The following is an 18,860-nucleotide window of genomic DNA, read 5'->3' as shown; positions in this document are numbered from 1 at the left end:
TACTCAGCTGAAGTTAGTCTTACTAGTGCCTTAAATAACCTCTAGATAGGGCTCAGGGCCTTTATTCCATTCTCACCTTTCTAGACTGTTGTTCAGCATCGTCTGCTCTTCTTGACATCTTCCCTTTCCCGTGCTTTTCAGCCCCCTGGCTTACCCTGTCCTTCTTCCCATATCCTTTTTAGGATCTTGACAAAGCTTGACCCTGTTCCACTCCAAAACTGATCCACGCTCACAAGCAAACAAAAACTCTGACTCTGACCTTGTTCAGAAGGAAGACTGAATTATAATAAACAGTGGAAATGATGCGACTGCCAGCTTCCAATTGCAAGTGCTCACATAAATGAGAGATAGATCTCAACCCTGCTGTGTACGTGCACGTGCCAAGCACTGTTCCTACACATCATGCGGGTGGAAGACTTTCTTCTAACTCCCTCACACTATCAGCTGCCATGGCACGCCATGATGCCTCTCCCACAGCTCGTTAGCCCAATTTTAATTGGCATGTGGGATCAAGGAAAACAAGCCCCAGCGTTACTAATAGATGAATACAGTGATACGAGCCCAGCTGTAAGGAACGGAGATACGAGCCAACTGAGGGAGTGCCAGCCACAAGGTCTGGGCTACGAGGTTCGGTCAACAGATGCAGAGCACTCTTTTCTTCAGGTTTCTACCAGTTTAACAGCACTGGTTGGAGACCAGAGCCCCCTGCGACTCTGCCAACACAGCACTGCTGGCAGAAGGAAGCCTGCAGCGTTGATACAGCGTTATCACTCACTGAACCTATTGTTCTGTCGCCGTTTATAGGTTTGACCTCATAGTGGTTTGGCCTGTAACATGCTGACATAGAGGGACAACCAGCTGACTGAGACCTGGCCCACACAAAACACCCACAGCTTCCAGAGTAGCACAAGGCCTTCATGATTTTTCCTGAAAACAAGACAAAATGTACAAGGCAAATTAGCATGTTCTCACTAGCGTTTAATATTCTTTCCAGCATTTAATGTCCTTTGTTCACTTAGCCATAGAAAGCCTTTCAGGCACAAAACAACAACAAAGAAAAGGCTGTTTCGTTTTATCGCTGCCTCCCATGAACCACCCATCACTTGAATATGCAGCTAAGAACCAGCTTTCGCAAGCGTGCAACGAGGCCTGAAGGTCTGCAAGAAGAAACGGATCCTGCGTGACTCTGGCAAAAGTAGCGGTCAGATGCGACCAGCCTACAAGAGCTGAAGGGGCTGCCAGAATATTACCGACCCTGCCACCTCCCCCAGTACTCAGGGGGCCTCTAAGCTTTGTCAAATACAGCCACCAGCCTCGTCATTCAAACCCAGCAGGGCGACAGCTGAAATTTGCCCTCTGCATCCCCTTTCCGGGTCATCAAAAACGCAAGTTGGTTGTTGCACGCAGCACAGACTTACCAGGCAAAAAGGCGCAGGAGCTTTAAGTGCCAGAGCTGGTGGAGTCGCTGCTGGGTCTCACGATGCAGCAGCACCGGCCTGCATCGCTCCCCTCCACGCTACAGCTGCGTCCGCTTCGCCGCGGCACCCGCGATAGGGGCATATGAGCAATCCATCTGCCTTAGTCTCAACTCCGTACTCTATTCCCCTTCGTAAAGATCATCCTACTTGGACTTTTGCTCTCAGCAGCAAGAGACCACAAAAACAGTGACCTGGTGAACGGCCAGGAGGTCGGTGCTGCTGCTCGGCTGCCGCGGACCATCCCGCCCCTGCTGAGGCCGAGGCACCAGGGAAGCGGCGCCGCCAGCCCCGGGTGCCCGGGACCGGCTGACCAGGTCGCGCCAGAGCGCGCGCTGCCCCGGGGACAGCGCGGCCAGGACGAGGGCGCTGAGTCCCACGCGCGGCAAGGCCACCCGCTCGGCAGGCCCTGGCACCAGCGCGGCCCAGCTCCCTCCCAAGGGACAGCAGGCACCCAGGCTGCGCTCAGCCCCCTGCCCTGCTCTCCTCTGTCTCCTCCAGCCACTCTGCCCCGCCCCGGGAAGTTGCCTATGACATCACGGGGTGCTCGCTATGACGTCACTAGGCGCCGCCTGCGTTGCGTCACGCATCGCCATGGCACCCCTGAGCCGCCGCCGCCGCCGCGGCCGGCCCGCCGCGCGGGGCCCTCTGGGTAGTGTAGTCCGCGGCGGGGCCGGCGCAGCACCCGCAGGCCGGCGGAGGACTCCCGTACCCAGAGGGCCCCGCGCCGCCACAACAGCCCACGGCCGCCGCCGCCGCCGCCGCGCACAACATGGCGGCGCGGCGGGGCCCGGGCGGTGGGCGGTGAGGCGGCGCGGCGCGGCGGGTGGCGGCCGAGCGGCCCCGCGGGGCCCGGCGCGGCCGGCATGACCTACACGGCGGAGCAGCTGGACGGCGTGCGGCGGTGAGCGCGGGGCGGCCGGGCCCTGGGCAGGCGGCAGCCCGGCCCCGCGAGGGGCCCGGCTGCCGGGGGAGCCGCGGGGCCCCGGCCCGGCCTTGCGGGCTGCGGCCCCCTGCGGCCGGTGCCCGGCGGGGCCTGGAGCGGGGCGGGCAGTAACGGCGGTCTCGTGCTCGTTTGCAGAATAAAGCGGTGCAGGAATTATTACGAAATTCTGGGAGTTGAGAGAGATGCCAGCGAGGAGGACCTGAAGAAAGCCTACCGGAAACTGGCCCTGAAGTTCCACCCTGACAAGAACCGAGCTCCCGGAGCAACGGAGGCTTTTAAAGGTAGGCGAGGCGTAGTCCGGCTGTGAAGCGACGAAGGGAGATTGCAATAAGCCAGGACTGCTTCAGGCTCGCAGTTTTGCACCGTGCGCGAAAGCTTCGGACGAGCTCGCCTAACTCGGCCGCTTTTTAGACAGGCACGCGTTGCGCTCATGACCTCTTGCAGCTACTCAGCAGGCTTTGCCTTTTGGAGGCAGGTTTGCAAGATGCAGACTTCCATTAGAAGCCAAGGGGGAGGCATCCCCGACCCGTTCCTAGCTCCCACTGCTGCTTCAGAATAACGCTTGCAAACAGCCTTGGCCATGTAGGAGAGCGCGTTGTTGTGCAGCCAGTAACAGCTCTGGGCCATAATTAAAACACAAAAAAATGCAAACCTGTGAAAATGTAGTCTAATATTCTGGATTTTCCAGTAACGTTGCAGTCTAAATCTGTATCAACAGTGTTAGCATGTAAATTGTAACTACATCTTTTGCTTTCTCCTTGCTGTGTTGCAGCACACGCTGTAAGGCAGATCTAGGAAAGCAAGGTTTGCAGTCATTGTATCTTAGAATAAGGAGTTTGTGAAGTGTTTTTCTTTATTCTTCTGTTAGGGTTGTATTTCTGTATAATCTTGCTTAGAGCTCTGCTCTTTCAAAGACCAAGGAAGAAGACAAACAAACTATTTTGGCGTGGTTTGAGGTTCACAGTGTAAAATAAATATGCTGGTACAGCTTTGAAATCTCTGCTGACAGAAAAACTTGCAATATGGTTCTGCGTCTTAATCAACCTTTGCAGCTATTAACTTTGTATTAGGCGATGCGCTTCTCCTTCGATGTCTGTTTTTAGTTTGATGGGATAAAAAGTCAAGTTCTCGCTCAGTCTCTTGACAGATTTCTGAAACGGACTCGCTTGCCTCAATTTTCTAAGTAGTTGAACTCTCTCCATATACTTGAACATTTTGTCTTCCTTCTGCTGTCAGTAATAGTAGGAAATAGGTTCCATCACAGCTAATGTCAGTATTGTAACGTGTCTTTTGCAAAGGCAGTTTTCAAAAATAAATTGTTAATTTTTGCTACTCTGCTTGTAAAAGTCACTAGGTCTGGAAATATTGCATTGTATGCGTGCATAACATTTCTCTTATTCATCCTGCAGCAATAGGCAATGCTTTTGCAGTTTTGAGCAACCCTGAAAAACGACTGCGGTATGATGAATTTGGAAGCGACCAAGAGAATGTCAACGCTGGCCAGGCCAGGCACTATAATTATTACACAGAATTTGAAGCAGATATCACACCAGAAGAAATATTCAATGTTTTTTTTGGTGGGCACTTTCCTACAGGTTAGTATCTGTCTGCGGTGTTCTTGAAATGTAAGGAACTGATACTAAACCACAAATGAAGTTTAGTTTTTCTTGATACTGCTCAGGGAGCTAATTATACCTTTGTAAAGAGCGAAAACCTGTTTGGATTTAGGCTTTTCTCCCTCCCTAGCTTTTATGCCTGGAGGATCTCCTTTAATGCAGTTTATTAACTTTGATTTAGTAAGATTTTGATAACTCCAGCTCCTTGAAAAAGCTCAAAAAACAGCCTTGCTGTCCAAGAATGCTACTACAGGAGAAAGGTATCTGTGGGGTAATGGCTGCTGCTGCTGGGGCGAGTTCCTAACCTCCCAGCCTCTCTTGAGAATTTTTGACAGACCTGGTTAGAGGTAAGAACATTTTAATTCAGCAAGGGTTTAGGCAGTGTGATTCTTGAGTGGGCCACATTTTAACACCAGCTGTAGCTGACATTTTTTTTTCTTCCTTTTCTGCTGTCTGTTTTCTGAAGCCAGAAGTGGTTTGAGGAGTTTAAAAAAAAAAAAAAAGTGAATGGGAAGAGACCAGAGGTATCTGTGCTCGTGGTGTTGTACTTGAGCCACCTTACTGTGTTCCAGCACTGAACGGCAGCAGTTCTTGGCATTGCGGTCTCAGTGCCCCTATAACCAGAAATGCCTATGAGTTTATTTGGCTTGCACCAACTTGTGTACCGTAAAGAAATTAAAACTTTTAAACTTAGCCTTTATTGACAGGCATCACTTTTATCTATTACTGATTATGCAGAACAGTAGAGTCTATCTGTAGCAGCCCTATGCATGTCTCAGTTCAGCCTTGGCTTTTGGGTTTGTAATAAAAATAACAAGATGTTGCATGATTAATGGAATGCTGGTTTGGATTAAAAGTACCTCTGAAAGGTATGGTGAGCCCTAAGCATCTTCCTTGTCAGTATTTTTGTTCGGCAATCTTTGATGACAGATTGCTTTAGTACTCTTGAATACTGTTTCACGCCTCCAAGGTGTAGTATAAACCAACACGCACGCCAATTACTAAAACCTTAAGCAAGAGATAAGCACTTCATGACCTCAGTCTGTGTGATAGCATCCTGCAGCTAAGAGGATCTGAAATCGATCTAAAAGTGTTACCAGTAAATGTGCAAAGTGGGCCGAAACCAGCCTAACATCGTTCCCTCTGACTTTGCAAGAAGTTGCACCTGCGTATGAGGCACAGCTACTGATGAGATGTGGCCTCTGGTGGAATGTGCTGCTGCTGCCGGCTGTGGGGACGCTTGGAGTTGAGGACAGGAAATTGCAGGAGGAATTTGGGTAGTAGGGATGGCAGGACTAGCAGGTAGAATGCCATAAAGAAATAAACGGAAATTTTTATCGCTGTGGCAAAGAACGAACGAGAATTTCATAGTAGTAGCTATTAATAGTGAACAATAGTTTCCCTCTCCAAAAATGTTTGGTCTGAATTTATACTCATTTTCTTAACCTCAAAGTGACTTTTTAATTATTGAAAATCAGTTCAGTAGTTTTCTGAGTAAGCAAAGTCCGCGGTTTCTACTTAGCAAGAGAATTACTAGTAAGAGAGTGCACAGATGGTTAATATAAAGAGAATGTTTTTTAAACTGTCATAATGGTAAGTAGGACTTGTGTGTGTACACTGAAGTTTGTGTTAAGCTGCAGTGTTGTGCTGTTGTCCATTTCATGACACCTTCCTATCACCTTCCTTCCGGCTTTCTGGAACTCTCAATGGAAAACGTTGGTGTTGGGTTAGACTCATTTAAATAGCTTATGGGCATGTTTGTGGCTTGTTGTTGATATATTTTTATCCTACATTTTTCTGTGGGAATTCAGTGAAAAAAAGCATTAAAACTTGTATCTGTAAACGTCGGCTAAGTCTAAAAGGAGACGCTCCGCATGGCATGCTGTTGCAGTTCTAATTGGTAGAGGCTACAAGTTGGCCTCCTTTCTCATAAAAGAGTGTGCATGGAAGGAAAGAAACTGCTGGCAGAAATTCTTTGCGAAGCTTAGTACTTGGGAAACTCTTTTCTAGGCACTCTTGCAAAAGCCATTCCTACCCTCCCACACTCACTCCTGTTTTGTCACAGCTTTATAGAATATAGTCTGAGCAGAATTGGATGATAGAAAGAAACTTCCTTTTACTTTAGCTGTAATTTGTTAGAGTGCTAATACAGTTGGAGCTCTGATTGCTAACATGCTTAGATCCTTGGTATTGTCATTAAACAAGCAAAGAGACGTATTTTTACACTTTTTCCCCCAAGTTTCTTGATATAATGGTAATTTGACAATGCTGGCAAAATTATTTGAGAAAGTCAGATAAAGGATGCTGTAAGAGCGTAAAATACTGTGTCATTTTCCCCAAGGCTTAAAAATAGACTTGCATTTCTGCAGCCATAAGGCTGTACATTTCAATTCTCTACTACAAAGAAGTTCTGAATTTCAAAAGAGGAGGGCATAGCTATTATTAAGATATTCATATGATGATATAGTCAGAGTTTAAGCTTCAAATGAAAATAGCATTTGCAGTTCTTCCCTCATTTTAGAATTTTTAAAAATCAGCTACATCCAGTATGCAAGAAAGGAAATCCTGAATTGTACTTCTTCCTTTGGGGGGGGAAAAAAAGAAAAAAACACTTTCCTCTTTATAAAATCATTAAGTGAATGACTGCATGAAGAGCTTGAAGGAAGAAGAAGTAGAAATGAGTATAGAAGAGCATATTTAGTAGTTATGGGAAGCCATAATTCATGGACTGCGTTTGGTGAGGCAGAATAATTTTCCTGCTTAAAGCCTGGGATGCAACGCAAACTATAGTCTTGCAGATGGATATGATTAAACTAATACTAAAGCGTGACCTACAATAATAAAAATGTTAGCAGATTTCTGACGTTCAGTGTAAATTCAGATGGACGCGGAGCAAATCTTAGAGTTTCCCCGGAACGTTATTTTTGGCATGTCATGTTATTTTGGTATTTAAATCTGAGGTGTGTTTATTCTTTTCAATTTGAGGTCTCATACCTAAATCAATCTGTGTAGTGTAAGTGTGGATAATCAACCAGAAACTGAGAAATATAGGTGAGTACCAGTAATTGGATGGAAATCATGACTCTGTCTTGGTTTCTTTTAACAGGAAATATCCACATGTTCTCAAATGTAGCTAGAGATGCTCACTATTATCCACGGCGGCACCGAAATGAGAGAGCATGGACACAGGAGCAAGAGGAGGAAGAAAACAGGCCACAGGTAGCCAGGAGAAGGGATCTGTGGGCTTGAATATGTCACCAGAGTGAGAGGTTTTACATCTGAAGTCAGTACAGATGTTTCCATCCGTGTCAGCAATGCTGTAACCATGGTGAATGATTTCAAAAATAACCGTGTTATCTGTCTCTTATTAATCACTACCTTTAAAATACATTATACTGGTAGGGTCACAGGCCCTAGCGTTTCTCCCATCAAGTTTTTTGCTGGTTGGTAATGCAACAGCTATTAGTCCAAATGTGGACTGATATTAAATATGGAAGTACTGGCTTGTCCTTGTGGTGTATTCAGTCCTTCAGTAAACTGGCACACAGTTTCTGCCCAGGCGCTGCGCAGGCTTTTTCCAGCCGAAGACAGACAGGGCAGGATGGGCCTGGGATGTAGTTCTACCCGCTGAAACCCCTAGAGGAGACACAATGTGTCATTTATTGCTAGCACACCCGCGTACACACACGCCACCTACCTTTGGAAAAATACTCTTCTGGAGGCAGTTCGTCTAACCTAACAAGATCTTTCTCCAGGGGAGATAATTTCTTGCTCGTGAGTTTTTAAACGCAAGCTCTGAAAAGAGCTGAGAAGAGATGATGGGCTTAAGACCGTAAGCTTTCAGACAGCTGAACAATGGCAAATGGACCCCACCTACTGCAAATCAGGTGTCCTTGTTGCTATCCAAGGACGTAAAGGAAAACCTAAATAGCTATGTATTTTATTTTACTCCTGATTAGAAAAGGAATTTTAGTAAGGCAGTTAATAAAAGAAGAGCAGAAGGGTCTGTTTTTGTTCCATGACTAGCAGAACTCTTTGGTCCTTAGAGCCTTTTTTCACTCTTTTGCTCTGCTAAATTCCTGCAAACGACAAAAACGAAGTGCCTACCTCCTGTCCCTGGTTTCTTAACCCTTTACATTTAAGCAGTTTTATCCGGTGATTGTACAGAGATTAGGATTTTAAAAATATATGTAGTGACCTTTGGAAACTGCAAAGAAAGCTATAGGCCCAGATGAGGATTGCACAGTGTTCCTTCAGTTTGGATTGTCAGCCAGTCACGTGACAGGCCCAGTGCCCTGGGCATCTACCGCCTTGTGAAGGAAGCTGCAGGTTAAAGAATTGTTGTGAAAATGCAATTAGAAGAAAATGGCTTTAAAGAGTTTTCTAAGATTATTAGTAAAGGTTATTTTAAAATTCAAATACCATCCCTCTCAAAATTCAAAAGTACTTCCTCATTTTTCTTCTTTTCGGTTTTATATTTAATACATTGTTGATCTGCCTATCATAGCCTGGCTTCTGTGAACAAATGTATCTTTTTTCCACCTGTATCTTTTCTTGTCCGCTAATTATTGTTGTCCTTTTCAGAACTCATATTCTGCATTTATTCAGTTGATGCCAGTTTTCATAATAATAATAGTGTCTGTTATAACTCAGCTGATGGCAACTAACCCACCCTACAGTCTATTTTACAAATCGTAAGTCGTTTAAAAACTAATCTTTTCTGGTCTTTGGTGTTTATGTTAAGGAGGTAGATGGAAGTTGGACTTGATACAAAAATGCATGTTACTTTCTAGGAAGAGTAGGACTGAACAATTTGTTACCAATTTGTAAATAAGGAAATACTCACAGTCCCTTTTATATTGACAAGTTGTCCTAAGCATTATCATTATGAAATTACTATAGCGAGCTTTATTGTGCTCTGTGCTGAGCAAACAGACGCATGGAGCCAGAGAGCCCTCCCAACGGCTGTGAAATATTTTTGCATAGCGGCATAGTAGCAGGAATGTGGGTGTAGCTCAGCTACAGTAGTTATCAGCCTCTTGTCTGCAGTCCCAAAGGATCCGTGGACAACTTCTGAGGTTCCCATGTACAGTAATTAAGAAATCGGGCCTGTTGTTTGCAGTATTAATTATGTGCACTGGGGCCTGAATTCCACTGGAAGAATTGCAGAGCTCCACTAATCGTTAGTCTTGAAATGTCCTGGTTTGACATCTGTAAAGGAGCAGGATCTCCAGGTTTGCCACGAGCACGTTAAATTGGTCAGCTCCGGAAGTAGAAGGAGTACCAGGACTGCTGTGATCTGAGTTTGTGGGACAGAGGGAAACCCACTTGCTCCTCTGTTCAGCATCCAATGTTGGGAGGAGGGAAGCATGCAGAAGCTTTTTGGGGGAGAGGGCTGACCGGTTTTGTCATCTTCCCTGGTTCTTACTGAGATAGGAATGGTAGTTGGCAGCTGTTGAATAACCGTAGGGTAGGGGCCTGCTCTAGTAGGCCACCGACAGCAGTAAGCGGAGTGCTCTAGAAACTCTCCTTGCTCCCTCTGAGGGGCAAAACTGTCTAGGTTTAGGCCCATATACTGTCCAGTGCCATACAGTTTAATTGGCCCAGTGCCCTTTATTGTTTTTACCACAAGATGTCAGTGTGTAGGCCTAGCATAATAACACGACATCTTTTTCAGCCAGTGTTTTGAGATCTGCCAGTCCCAAGCGAAATGTCTCACACTGCCCCTGAGCGTCTCCTTCTGGACTACCTCCCTTTGTCCTGTTGATTTGAGACGGTCAGGCCTGAGCCTGGCGTACAGTAACAGATGCTGTTTCTCTAAATCATATCCTTGAAGAACCAGCCCCACTAACAAAATATTTTTATAAAACGAGTGTATGGAGCTCTGTGACACAGTGAGAGAGAAGGAAGAGAGACCATCAAATGGAAGATGAAGGGGCAAACCGAGTTCCATTGGATAGAGTGCAACCTTTGCTTTTTGGCTGCCTGCCTCTTTCTCTGGGCAGTGATTTGAAAAATGCCTGGATATCTTCACTCAAATAAGGAAATTCAGTAGAAAAGAGTAGTTTAATCCAGGGACTGAGTCAGAGTGGCTAGTTCTACATGCAGGATATACTTTGGGATATGCCATGTACCACTTTGCTTACTCGATGATTATCAAACCCTAGAAGAAAGTGCAGCTAGAATCTCCCCTGCAAATTGCTGTTGCTGTTAAAGGATCCAGAAATCAGGAAAAAAACAAGTCTAATTGCACTGTACCCTAAGCAATATTGGGCCATGTGCCTTTCCTATAATCTCTATATTTGTCATAATTTCCCATGGATTTCTGTACATAGCTTGTCAGAAATTACCAATAAACAAAGTGCGTGCAGCTTCTTTTTATAGATAAAATTTGCTCTTATGCTTTGGAAGTGCCTTGACTGAGCTGTTGCGAACAAACACAGTATTTAGAAAGAACAGTGTCAACTCTGAATCAGTTCTCTATAAGTGTCTCTAAGTATTAGATATTTTCACCATGTTGTTTTTGAGTGAATTCTGTTTGTAGTGAAAAGTTTGCTGTGCCTGAGGCTTGTAATGGCTTTTTTGGATGGCTGAGGGAGCTATAGTCTGCAGAAAGTTACTGTAGAGAAGTTGTAAATATCGTCTACTGGAAATACTAATATGAGGAAATCTCTCTTTTTTTTCTTTCTTTTTTTTTTTTTGAGCTGCCTAAAAATCTCTTTCTCTATGCTGTTTTCACAGGTCCATAGGCCATGTTATTAGTAGAGAAACAGAGAACTTGCAGGTGCCTTACTATGTTGATAAAAACTTTGAAAAGAATTATCAAGGAGTAGAGCTTCAAGAGCTAGAAAAAACTGTTGAAAAAGATTACATAGACTATATTCAGACCAGCTGCTGGAAGGAGAAACAGCAAAGTAAGTTATCTTTGTTACAGGCGTGTGCATCATGGCTATGCTTTGCAAAGCACTGCCATTTTTAGCCTTATTTTCCGAAACATGTAACTTTTTAAAGAAACCTTGCGCTCACATCTGGTCTTAACGCAGAATTTGTTATTCTTAAGAGTCTATCAGAGTTCATTTTAGGTGATTCTGAGAGAGAAGTGGAAAGTGGATTTCACCATTTGAGACATTTTTTTCCACTGAGTTTTTATGCTTGAATAACTCTTAGTTGATGATGTTTTAAACATATAATTCACCACACTCTCTGACAGATTGTTAGGGCTGGAAAAGATCTTGAGGGATCACGTATTCCACCCTTTCTTCACTGAGGCAGAAGCATATGTGCCTTGGACCATCTCTGTGATAAATTTATCTAATTCTTCCTCAAAACTTCAGAGAAAGAGAGTCCATAGCCTATTCAGGTGTTTTTTGGAAATCTTGCAGTGGACTCTGTTACTGGTATCAGTTTTCAGAGAGGGTACTTTGTGGTTATTTAATGCACTTATTTGCATTTTCTATCTGTAGTTGCATTTGAGATCATGTGTTTCACCATAGTCAAGATTGTCTTTTAAAAACAAGAATTGAATGCAGAAAGAGAGAACACAAAAATCTGAGTATTCAAAAATCATTGCTGTCATGTCAATTGTAATGCCATCAGTTTCACATATAAAGGCTTTTTTTCAGCTGAAGTTCTCATCACCTTACAATGAGTAAACACAAAATGCTGTTGTGCATGAAGGAAACTGGAAGAAGTTGTTTTCTGTGTAAATATTATTATAATAGGAGGTAAGTTGCTTTCACACATGAGCAGGGCTTTTTAAATTGTAAAACACTCTGTGTAAAACACTCCTCAGCACACTATTAAAAACTGACTTTGCACTTCTTTGCAGTTTCTCTACCAGTCAGATCATTATAGTTTAAATGTGGTAACGTGCGTCTTGTCTGAACAAGATTGGCTTAATCCAGTGCGAGAGGTAACAACAGTGTTGCTGACTGCAAACTATTTGCAGATTTTTGATGAGAAGGGTGTTTTTGTTTTCGTCTAAAGACGGTTTATTTTACATAAAAGTTAGCAATCGTGCTTTTGAAGACCGATATACAAACGCAGACTGTGAAGTTATAAAAAGAAAAGAACCCAAAACATAAAACCAGAAAAATCCAAACAATCCCTTAATTTTTGGTGTGCTTGACTTGTGATCTCTGAGCATCTGCAGCTGACAGTAGCAGTCTCTAGATGCAATATGACTGTTAAAAAGCATAAATCTAGGCTTCATGTGTAGGCTGGCTACGTGGTTAGATTTTTTTCTTAAAGAAAAACCCCTGGTAATTGACCTAGTGCTGCTAAAAACTGCTATGTTGTCTCTTTCATGCAGACTTTGAGCTAAGGAGTGCCGTGCCCTAAAAAGGGCAGCAGGGTTTGCAAGTCTAAAGAGGCTGAGAGTCAGAAGGAAACAATCCAGCATTGAATGCAATGCCTGCAAGATAGTGCTCCTCTTCAGATGTTTATATTTAAAAACTTTCAGCCCGAGTTGCTTCATTTATCATGTGCATGCAAATGCAGTTACGGTACGTGCCAAAGAAGCCCTCACTGCGGGTGGCAGTGGATGAGAGCATCCTTGTCCGCACAAGTGCGAGGACAGGTAGGGAGGGACAGTGAACACAGGCGCTAGCAGCAGTGGCCACCCACTGCATGCACATCAGGGGCTGTAATACCCGGTAGTTCTGCATGTCTCACAAGACAGCAAAGGTTGCTTCTTTGGAGCTACATCCTCGGCTGACTCTCATGCCACTGACTGCTCTGGTAAATGTGCCCTCACACAGCTGAGTGCTTCATGCAGGCCACCAGATGCAGATTTCTATTTCTACATCCTGCATAATCCACATATAATGACATGAAGCAACGCTGCTCTCAAAACCCCCTGTGTGTCTAGCAAATGAACCTATGATGATGCTGTCACTTCAGGTTCTAAGTTAACTAAGGGTCAGAAATCCACGCTCACAAAGTTAACTGTTGTATATATTAGTAACACATCTGCAAATACATTTGCAATGCCCACAGTTAGCGGTAGCCTGAGGATACCACTGCAACTGAAAAAACGTTTTCAGAATGATTACCATCTGGGCCAGCAAGCCAGTAATGAGTACAGCTGAGACCATGCTAACTTTAGTACAGCTACGTCTGTAAAAATAAACTTTGAATGCGAGATGGAGTGATGGTGAAAAAGTTCTTTGGAGACCTTGAGACACTTCTTAATCAGCTGCTGTTTCATAACTTTGGTCCATTAATTCTTTTTTAAGTGCTTAGGTTCATGTGGTCAGCTTTTTTTTTTTTTTTTTTCCCTGTCAGTTGAATGCCTATTAACAGTATGTTTGTTTTTTTACTGGAGTTGCATTTCTCTTCAGCACCAGCAAAACGTTGGGTTTACAACCACTGATTTGATGATTTTTAAAGTATTACCTGATGTCCAGCTATCTTACTGAGAACTTCAAAAGTAACTAGTACGTCAGTATTTTGTTCAGCCCATGACTTTTCTACAGCTACTGTAGTGCTACTGTAGACAGTGTTTTTCCCTTCACAGCAGAATACAGTGTAAAAGCTGCTTACACTATTGTTTTTCTGTGGTTTCCTGAGGTCTTTGACACAGTTCAACACAGAAGGCAAGTCCCAGATCTACAGATAAAAATGATTGTTCGGTTGTGGTAGCAAAATCGTGAAGTAAGACTGACTTCTGCAAAGAACTCTGAATCAGAAAGAGTTCCTTAAAGAGAAAAGGTTCAATCAAATAAGGATGAAGGAACAACTCTGTGTCAAAAATTGAAAAATATAAGAAACTAACATGACAGAAAGACTACTTGAGTGGTGTCTTAGTTATAAGGACAGGGAAACTGATTCCTGATTCTAAAATAAAATGTTCATGCTTGTCAGTTTTTAAAGCTTTTCAATAAATAGACAGAGGGTCAAATGCTTTTATATTTCAGTGGAACAGAGGACAAATGGCTTGAAAGGATCTGTTGCGATGTCCTATTGTTTGTCCTATTGACATGTTCTTCCCACTCTGAATGATGAACTTGAAATGAGGGACTTGACGTTTAATTTTTCTAAGAGCTTTCATACACCTTTCATCAGATAGCTTGCGCTTGGGGAGATTTTGACCTTTTTAGAAATGAATTACTGCTGTTCTCATCGGCGCATCTAATCCCGTATCTGAATTATTCTTTAGGGAGAAAGCTGTATTAAGATATCCTTAGCTAATCAGCAAAAGAAACTTCTCTGAGTTACTGAGTTACATTCAAACAATGGGTTTCTTTCAGTTATATATGTTGCTTTTGAGAAGAAGGGGGAAAAAATGAGTGGAGTACACTTGAGACTACATTGTTAACGAAAGAGCAGACAGCCCTTTCAAACAAGCCCCTGACCTAGCTGCTCACCTTCCTCTAAAAACAACCAACCCTAATTTACAATGCCTGATGGGCAAAACTCTTGCCAGAGAGATCTTAATTTAAGAAGCACCCCCCCCCCCTTCCGCCCCCAAAATCCGTACATACAACTTTGAGGAGTTTTACTGTAGTATTTGGATGGGTATTCTGGGCCCTCGCAGAATGGATCTGCTGGAAGAATTGTATTTCTCAGTTACGTGGGCAGGGAGAGCTATGGGGTTTCTGCATGTCTTGGCTTATTACGCTCCCAACAGCTGTCAACCCCAAGGAGACAACAGGAAAAGTAGTCATGAGGCTCTACTTTCTTTCTGGCTTCTCACTTAAGTTCCACTGATACACACAGAGTAACCCCCTCTTGTCCATCAGTCTGTGTCTGTGCCTGGTGAGAGATTAACATCAAGTAAGGGTAAATGCACGATGAGATGTAATTCACATGTAAATATTGGTATCATCTAAGACAAGTGGTGTTGAGCAGGCCAAATAGTATCTGACTCACCCGCCTTTTACTCACAGTTACTTTAAATATATACATATATTTTAAAATAATTATTTTTAGATTATTAATACATAACTTTATATCTTATGCGACTTCCGCTAGGATATATATTTATAGTTTGTTTTCTTTGTAGCCAATGATAGAGTAATCAGTTTCATTTTTATTTTCAGCGGTTGTTCCATTTTACTGGTAGCGTGTTTGTGTTATTTTAACTGAGTTATTTTAATTGTTTCAATTTGCAAGCAATTATGAATATACTGTTTTCTTAGGTGGCTAGCTTGGTTAAACCTCGTGGCCTCTCGTTAAGGAAGGTTTTTAACATGCCCCCTGTCATTGAAATAAGGTGAATAAAAAAGCACGTCATAAGGATTATAAAGCTTTGAGAAACAGGTATTTAAAGTAGGCTCACAGTTTGTCCTAATATTTTTTTTTTCTTTTCATCTTTCAGAATCTGATTTGTCAAATTTGGCCAAGTTATACAGAGATGAACGATTAAAACAGAAAGCAGAATCACTGAAACTTGAGCACTGTGAGAAGCTCTCCAGTCTGATTGGAATGCACAAAGGGGGCTGACCAGGACATACACGTTCTGTGGTTTTATTTATTGCTGTTTTAACTTATGTTTTTATTTTCCTTTGTATAAGAAGGGAAGGAGTCTGTTGTAAAGAGTCTGAATACTTGATTCCTTCATATAGTGCAGAGATGGGCAAACAGGAGCTGCACAGCTAGTGTTTGCTTTAACATACTGTACGTTACGTTTGGTTCTAAGGACCAGTGGCACTTAGTGTAAATTAATTCCCTGGGAAATGCTATTCCGTTTGAAACCTGTCTTCATGGTAGTTTGTCTGCCATCCAAACAGTGTATACTTCCCAGGAGAGTAGCGATACTGTCCCATGCTTTCTGTATTTTATATGGACCCGCAGTTCACTCGATCATACAGTATAGTTCTCAGCATTAAAGTGTGCTAGCCTTTTCATAATGATCTCAAGTGGTTGTCCTTGCTTCTACAGTGGTTTGTAATGAGAATTTAGATTGAAAGAGGGTGTATTTCTTGTTCTAGTCTAATGCTTAATTGAGAAGTATCAGGTACCTGCTGCAGGTAAGCTTTGGAGCACGTTTCTAGCTCTCATTAACGTCAAAGGCACTTGACCGTATGCTTGTCTGACTGAAGATCCACACGTGTCCGATTCCTTAATGAGGAAGCAAGCTGAGATTGCAACAGGAAAACTGAACAAGAAGAGGAGAGTCTGTGAATTGGACCGATTCCGATGTCTGCCAACTGTAGAGAAAGGACACCGTATTTATTTTCTCATGTGTTCTCAGTGGCATATTTTTAAGCTGGCTGTTCAGTTCTGATTTTATTTGCAAACTCTTCTCCAGCTGTTACAGAGTTTCTGCTTGCTGGTACAGTTTCGATGTAGCATATTTTTACTCTGAGCAGTTATGAATGTTTCACTGTAGAGATTAGTATTGCAAAGAAAAAGATCTGTGTAGTAGTTTCCTGTTTTTTCTGAATCCTCCTTTACAAAACCAGACGTTTCAGGAAGGTTGAGGATGGGTTATGCTCGTAAGCAGCAGAGAGCAGGGTATTACTCCAGTTGAGCATCGTTAAGCTCCTGAGCCAGTGTCTCTGATGCTGTGTCACTAGCGTGTACCACACCAGCAGCAGCATCTGGTTTACCTGGCTCAGATTAAACCCACCTGAACAAACCTGCTTGTGGAGATTCTTCAGTCGTGCTCTTGCCAGTGAGATCAGAAGAAAATGGGCATGGCCGGGATCCTGTGCAACAATTGAATTTTTGATTCCTTTTACTTGGGCATAACTTAGAGAAGTCCTAGTTCTGCCCGTTCCAGTAGGCAAGCCTGTACAGAGCACAGGAAGATCAGGGCTCTGCGCAGGGAAGCTTCAACCTGTTCTGTTTCTGAACGCGCACACACACACACGTAGCTGTACCCTAAACTTCACTCTCTATACTACTTCTTTTCAAAATAGTAGGAGGAAGGCACTTTTGTTTTTTACATTTTTGATGTACGAGATACCTGTAAAACTTGTGGAATGAAGTATTCTAAGGAATGACATCTCCAAGCAATAGAGGCACCGGTGGGACAGGCTTTTGCCCTCCCTCCCTCCCTCCCTAATCTGAGGATTTAGCATAGTAGTAGCAGAAGCAGTATTTACCTCTGTGACATGTAAGTACGTGAACTGAACACGTATCTGTTGCTGCCCCTCTTTCTAAAACTCCCTACAAATAGTGGAGGAAGCCACAAATTGCCTTTGCTTAAACCTAGGAAATAAAGTGCTCAAAGGTTTTTAAAAAAAAAAAAAAAAAACGAGAGCCAGAATTAAAACTGCCTTTAAAACTTAGACTTCAGTCTCCATGTGCCTGGGCAAGGTGCAATCACATACTAGTACTCCCTGCATGTGCTGAGGACATCCTTTTGGCATAGTGTACAAGATAGCTGGTACTGAGAAAGAGCGGATTGGGACTGTAGGTACCAAAACCTGTCCCCTTGGTATACTTGTCACATTTATTACAGCGGTTGGAAGTTGTATAAAAACGAAGCTGGCATTTGCAGGAGGAGAAGCTTTTCCGGTGATCAAGAACAGTGGGTTGGTGCTTCTTTTGGGTTTTGAAGCTGTGGTGTGAATTCCTCTCTGCAGACAGATAGGTGCTTTAAACGCAAAAGTTTGGCAGAAACACCCATATACGCACGTCCCATATATGTTCAGACCATCACAACTACAGCAACATTGCTGCTATGAAACAGTAATGAGGTTTAAAAAAATAAAATTAGAAAAATATTTACACGGAGGCCCCTTAAAATAGCAAGTGCTTTGGTGTTAATATTTGCACCCCAGCTCCCCACTGGGAACTTTTGTAGGAGCACGTGGGTAAGTTTGGCACTGCTCGTCAACCACTCAAGACAGGAAGAGTGCCATTAAAAGAAGGCACTTTTTAAGGGTTTGAATAGTGAGTTGTTGTGAATCATGTTTAGTAAGGCATAGATGTGAGAGTCTGTAAGGACCAAAATGTTCAATTTTGCTGTTCCAGATTGATAACGTGGCTGAAAGTAGGCTAGGCAGCTCTAATTCTGGTATTTACCGATTTTGAGTGCTTAATATGTGTCTGTATAAAAAGCAGCATTCTTTTAATGTTGCTTTTTATATATTAAATAGTCTGTAGAATATATTTCAGTTATATTAAAGTGGTTGGACTTCATTCCAGGTTTGTTATTTTTCCTTCCCTTCCCTGTCATTTCTGTTTGACTCCCATTACTATAAAGTGAAATGGGGGGGGGGACCAAGCATTATGACTTTATTGAACCTACGATGTACTGTATAGAACTTGAATACCTGTATTTTGCACTTACAATATATTGCACCTTTCATCCAAAGATCTCCATGTGCTTTAGAGAGGTGGGAGGCTACCTGTGAGAAGCACAATAATGTTAAGCGACTTCTTTGGGACTAGGAAAGAGGCCAGGATTAGGTGGAAAATGAGATCAAAAAGTAAGAATATTTCGAAAAGCAATAAGATGTTCTTTATGAGTAATCATGGTCAATGATGTTACAGATGAATCTTTCAGTGCTAGTTTTGTAGGCTGCGAATAGGGACGTTTGATTCTCTAAAATGTCTTTAGTGATGGACACTAATACTTTGTAAAGCACTGGCATCCTAATTATTAAGAAAAAAGAAGAGAAAAAAACCATACCCATGACTGTTAAAAATGCATTACTGTTATTAACCAAAAGTTACTTGCCAGAAGGATTCACTTCTAATTATTTCCTGGTCTCCAAAGGGAGAAAATACGTTCTCTGAGCTCGCAGTGTAGGTCTTACTCACTTCGATCCAGGCTTCCGCTGGTTCCTGCCATATCAGTGCTTTTTGTCCAAGAATATTCATTATTTTATGAGAGTGCTTGAATCTTTGTAGTGTGCTGTTATTTCT

General features: G+C 43.0%; 2 protein-coding genes across 5 annotated transcripts in view; one reads left to right on the top strand and one right to left on the bottom strand.

Annotated features, from left to right (window-relative positions):
• The window catches only part of SMIM33 (small integral membrane protein 33), a 37,409-nt gene extending 35,313 nt beyond the window's left edge, over positions 1 to 2,096 (bottom strand). For 3 of the 4 annotated variants that reach the window (XM_068960234.1, XM_068960235.1, XM_068960236.1), the window contains exon 1: positions 1,419 to 2,039. The gene's annotated coding sequence lies outside the window, so the exon portion shown is untranslated. Of the gene's footprint in view, positions 1 to 1,418 lie in introns of all 4 variants that reach the window. The other variant, XM_068960231.1, reaches the window with a different exon arrangement.
• Positions 2,097 to 2,262: 166 nt separating this feature from the next.
• Positions 2,263 to 18,131, top strand: DNAJC18 (DnaJ heat shock protein family (Hsp40) member C18). The gene is made up of 7 exons (XM_068959540.1): positions 2,263 to 2,379; positions 2,557 to 2,702; positions 3,831 to 4,016; positions 7,144 to 7,256; positions 8,622 to 8,731; positions 10,779 to 10,951; positions 15,358 to 18,131. Exons 1-7 carry the CDS (start codon positions 2,342 to 2,344, stop codon positions 15,480 to 15,482), a joined length of 891 nt encoding a protein of 296 aa, XP_068815641.1. The 5' UTR covers positions 2,263 to 2,341; the 3' UTR covers positions 15,483 to 18,131.
• Positions 18,132 to 18,860: the final 729 nt, after the last annotated feature.

This window comes from Struthio camelus, chromosome 13, assembly GCF_040807025.1.
Source record: "Struthio camelus isolate bStrCam1 chromosome 13, bStrCam1.hap1, whole genome shotgun sequence".
Lineage (NCBI taxonomy): Eukaryota > Metazoa > Chordata > Aves > Struthioniformes > Struthionidae > Struthio > Struthio camelus.
Note: the sequence above shows the minus strand (reverse complement) of the source record. Positions and strands in the feature narration are given on the sequence as shown.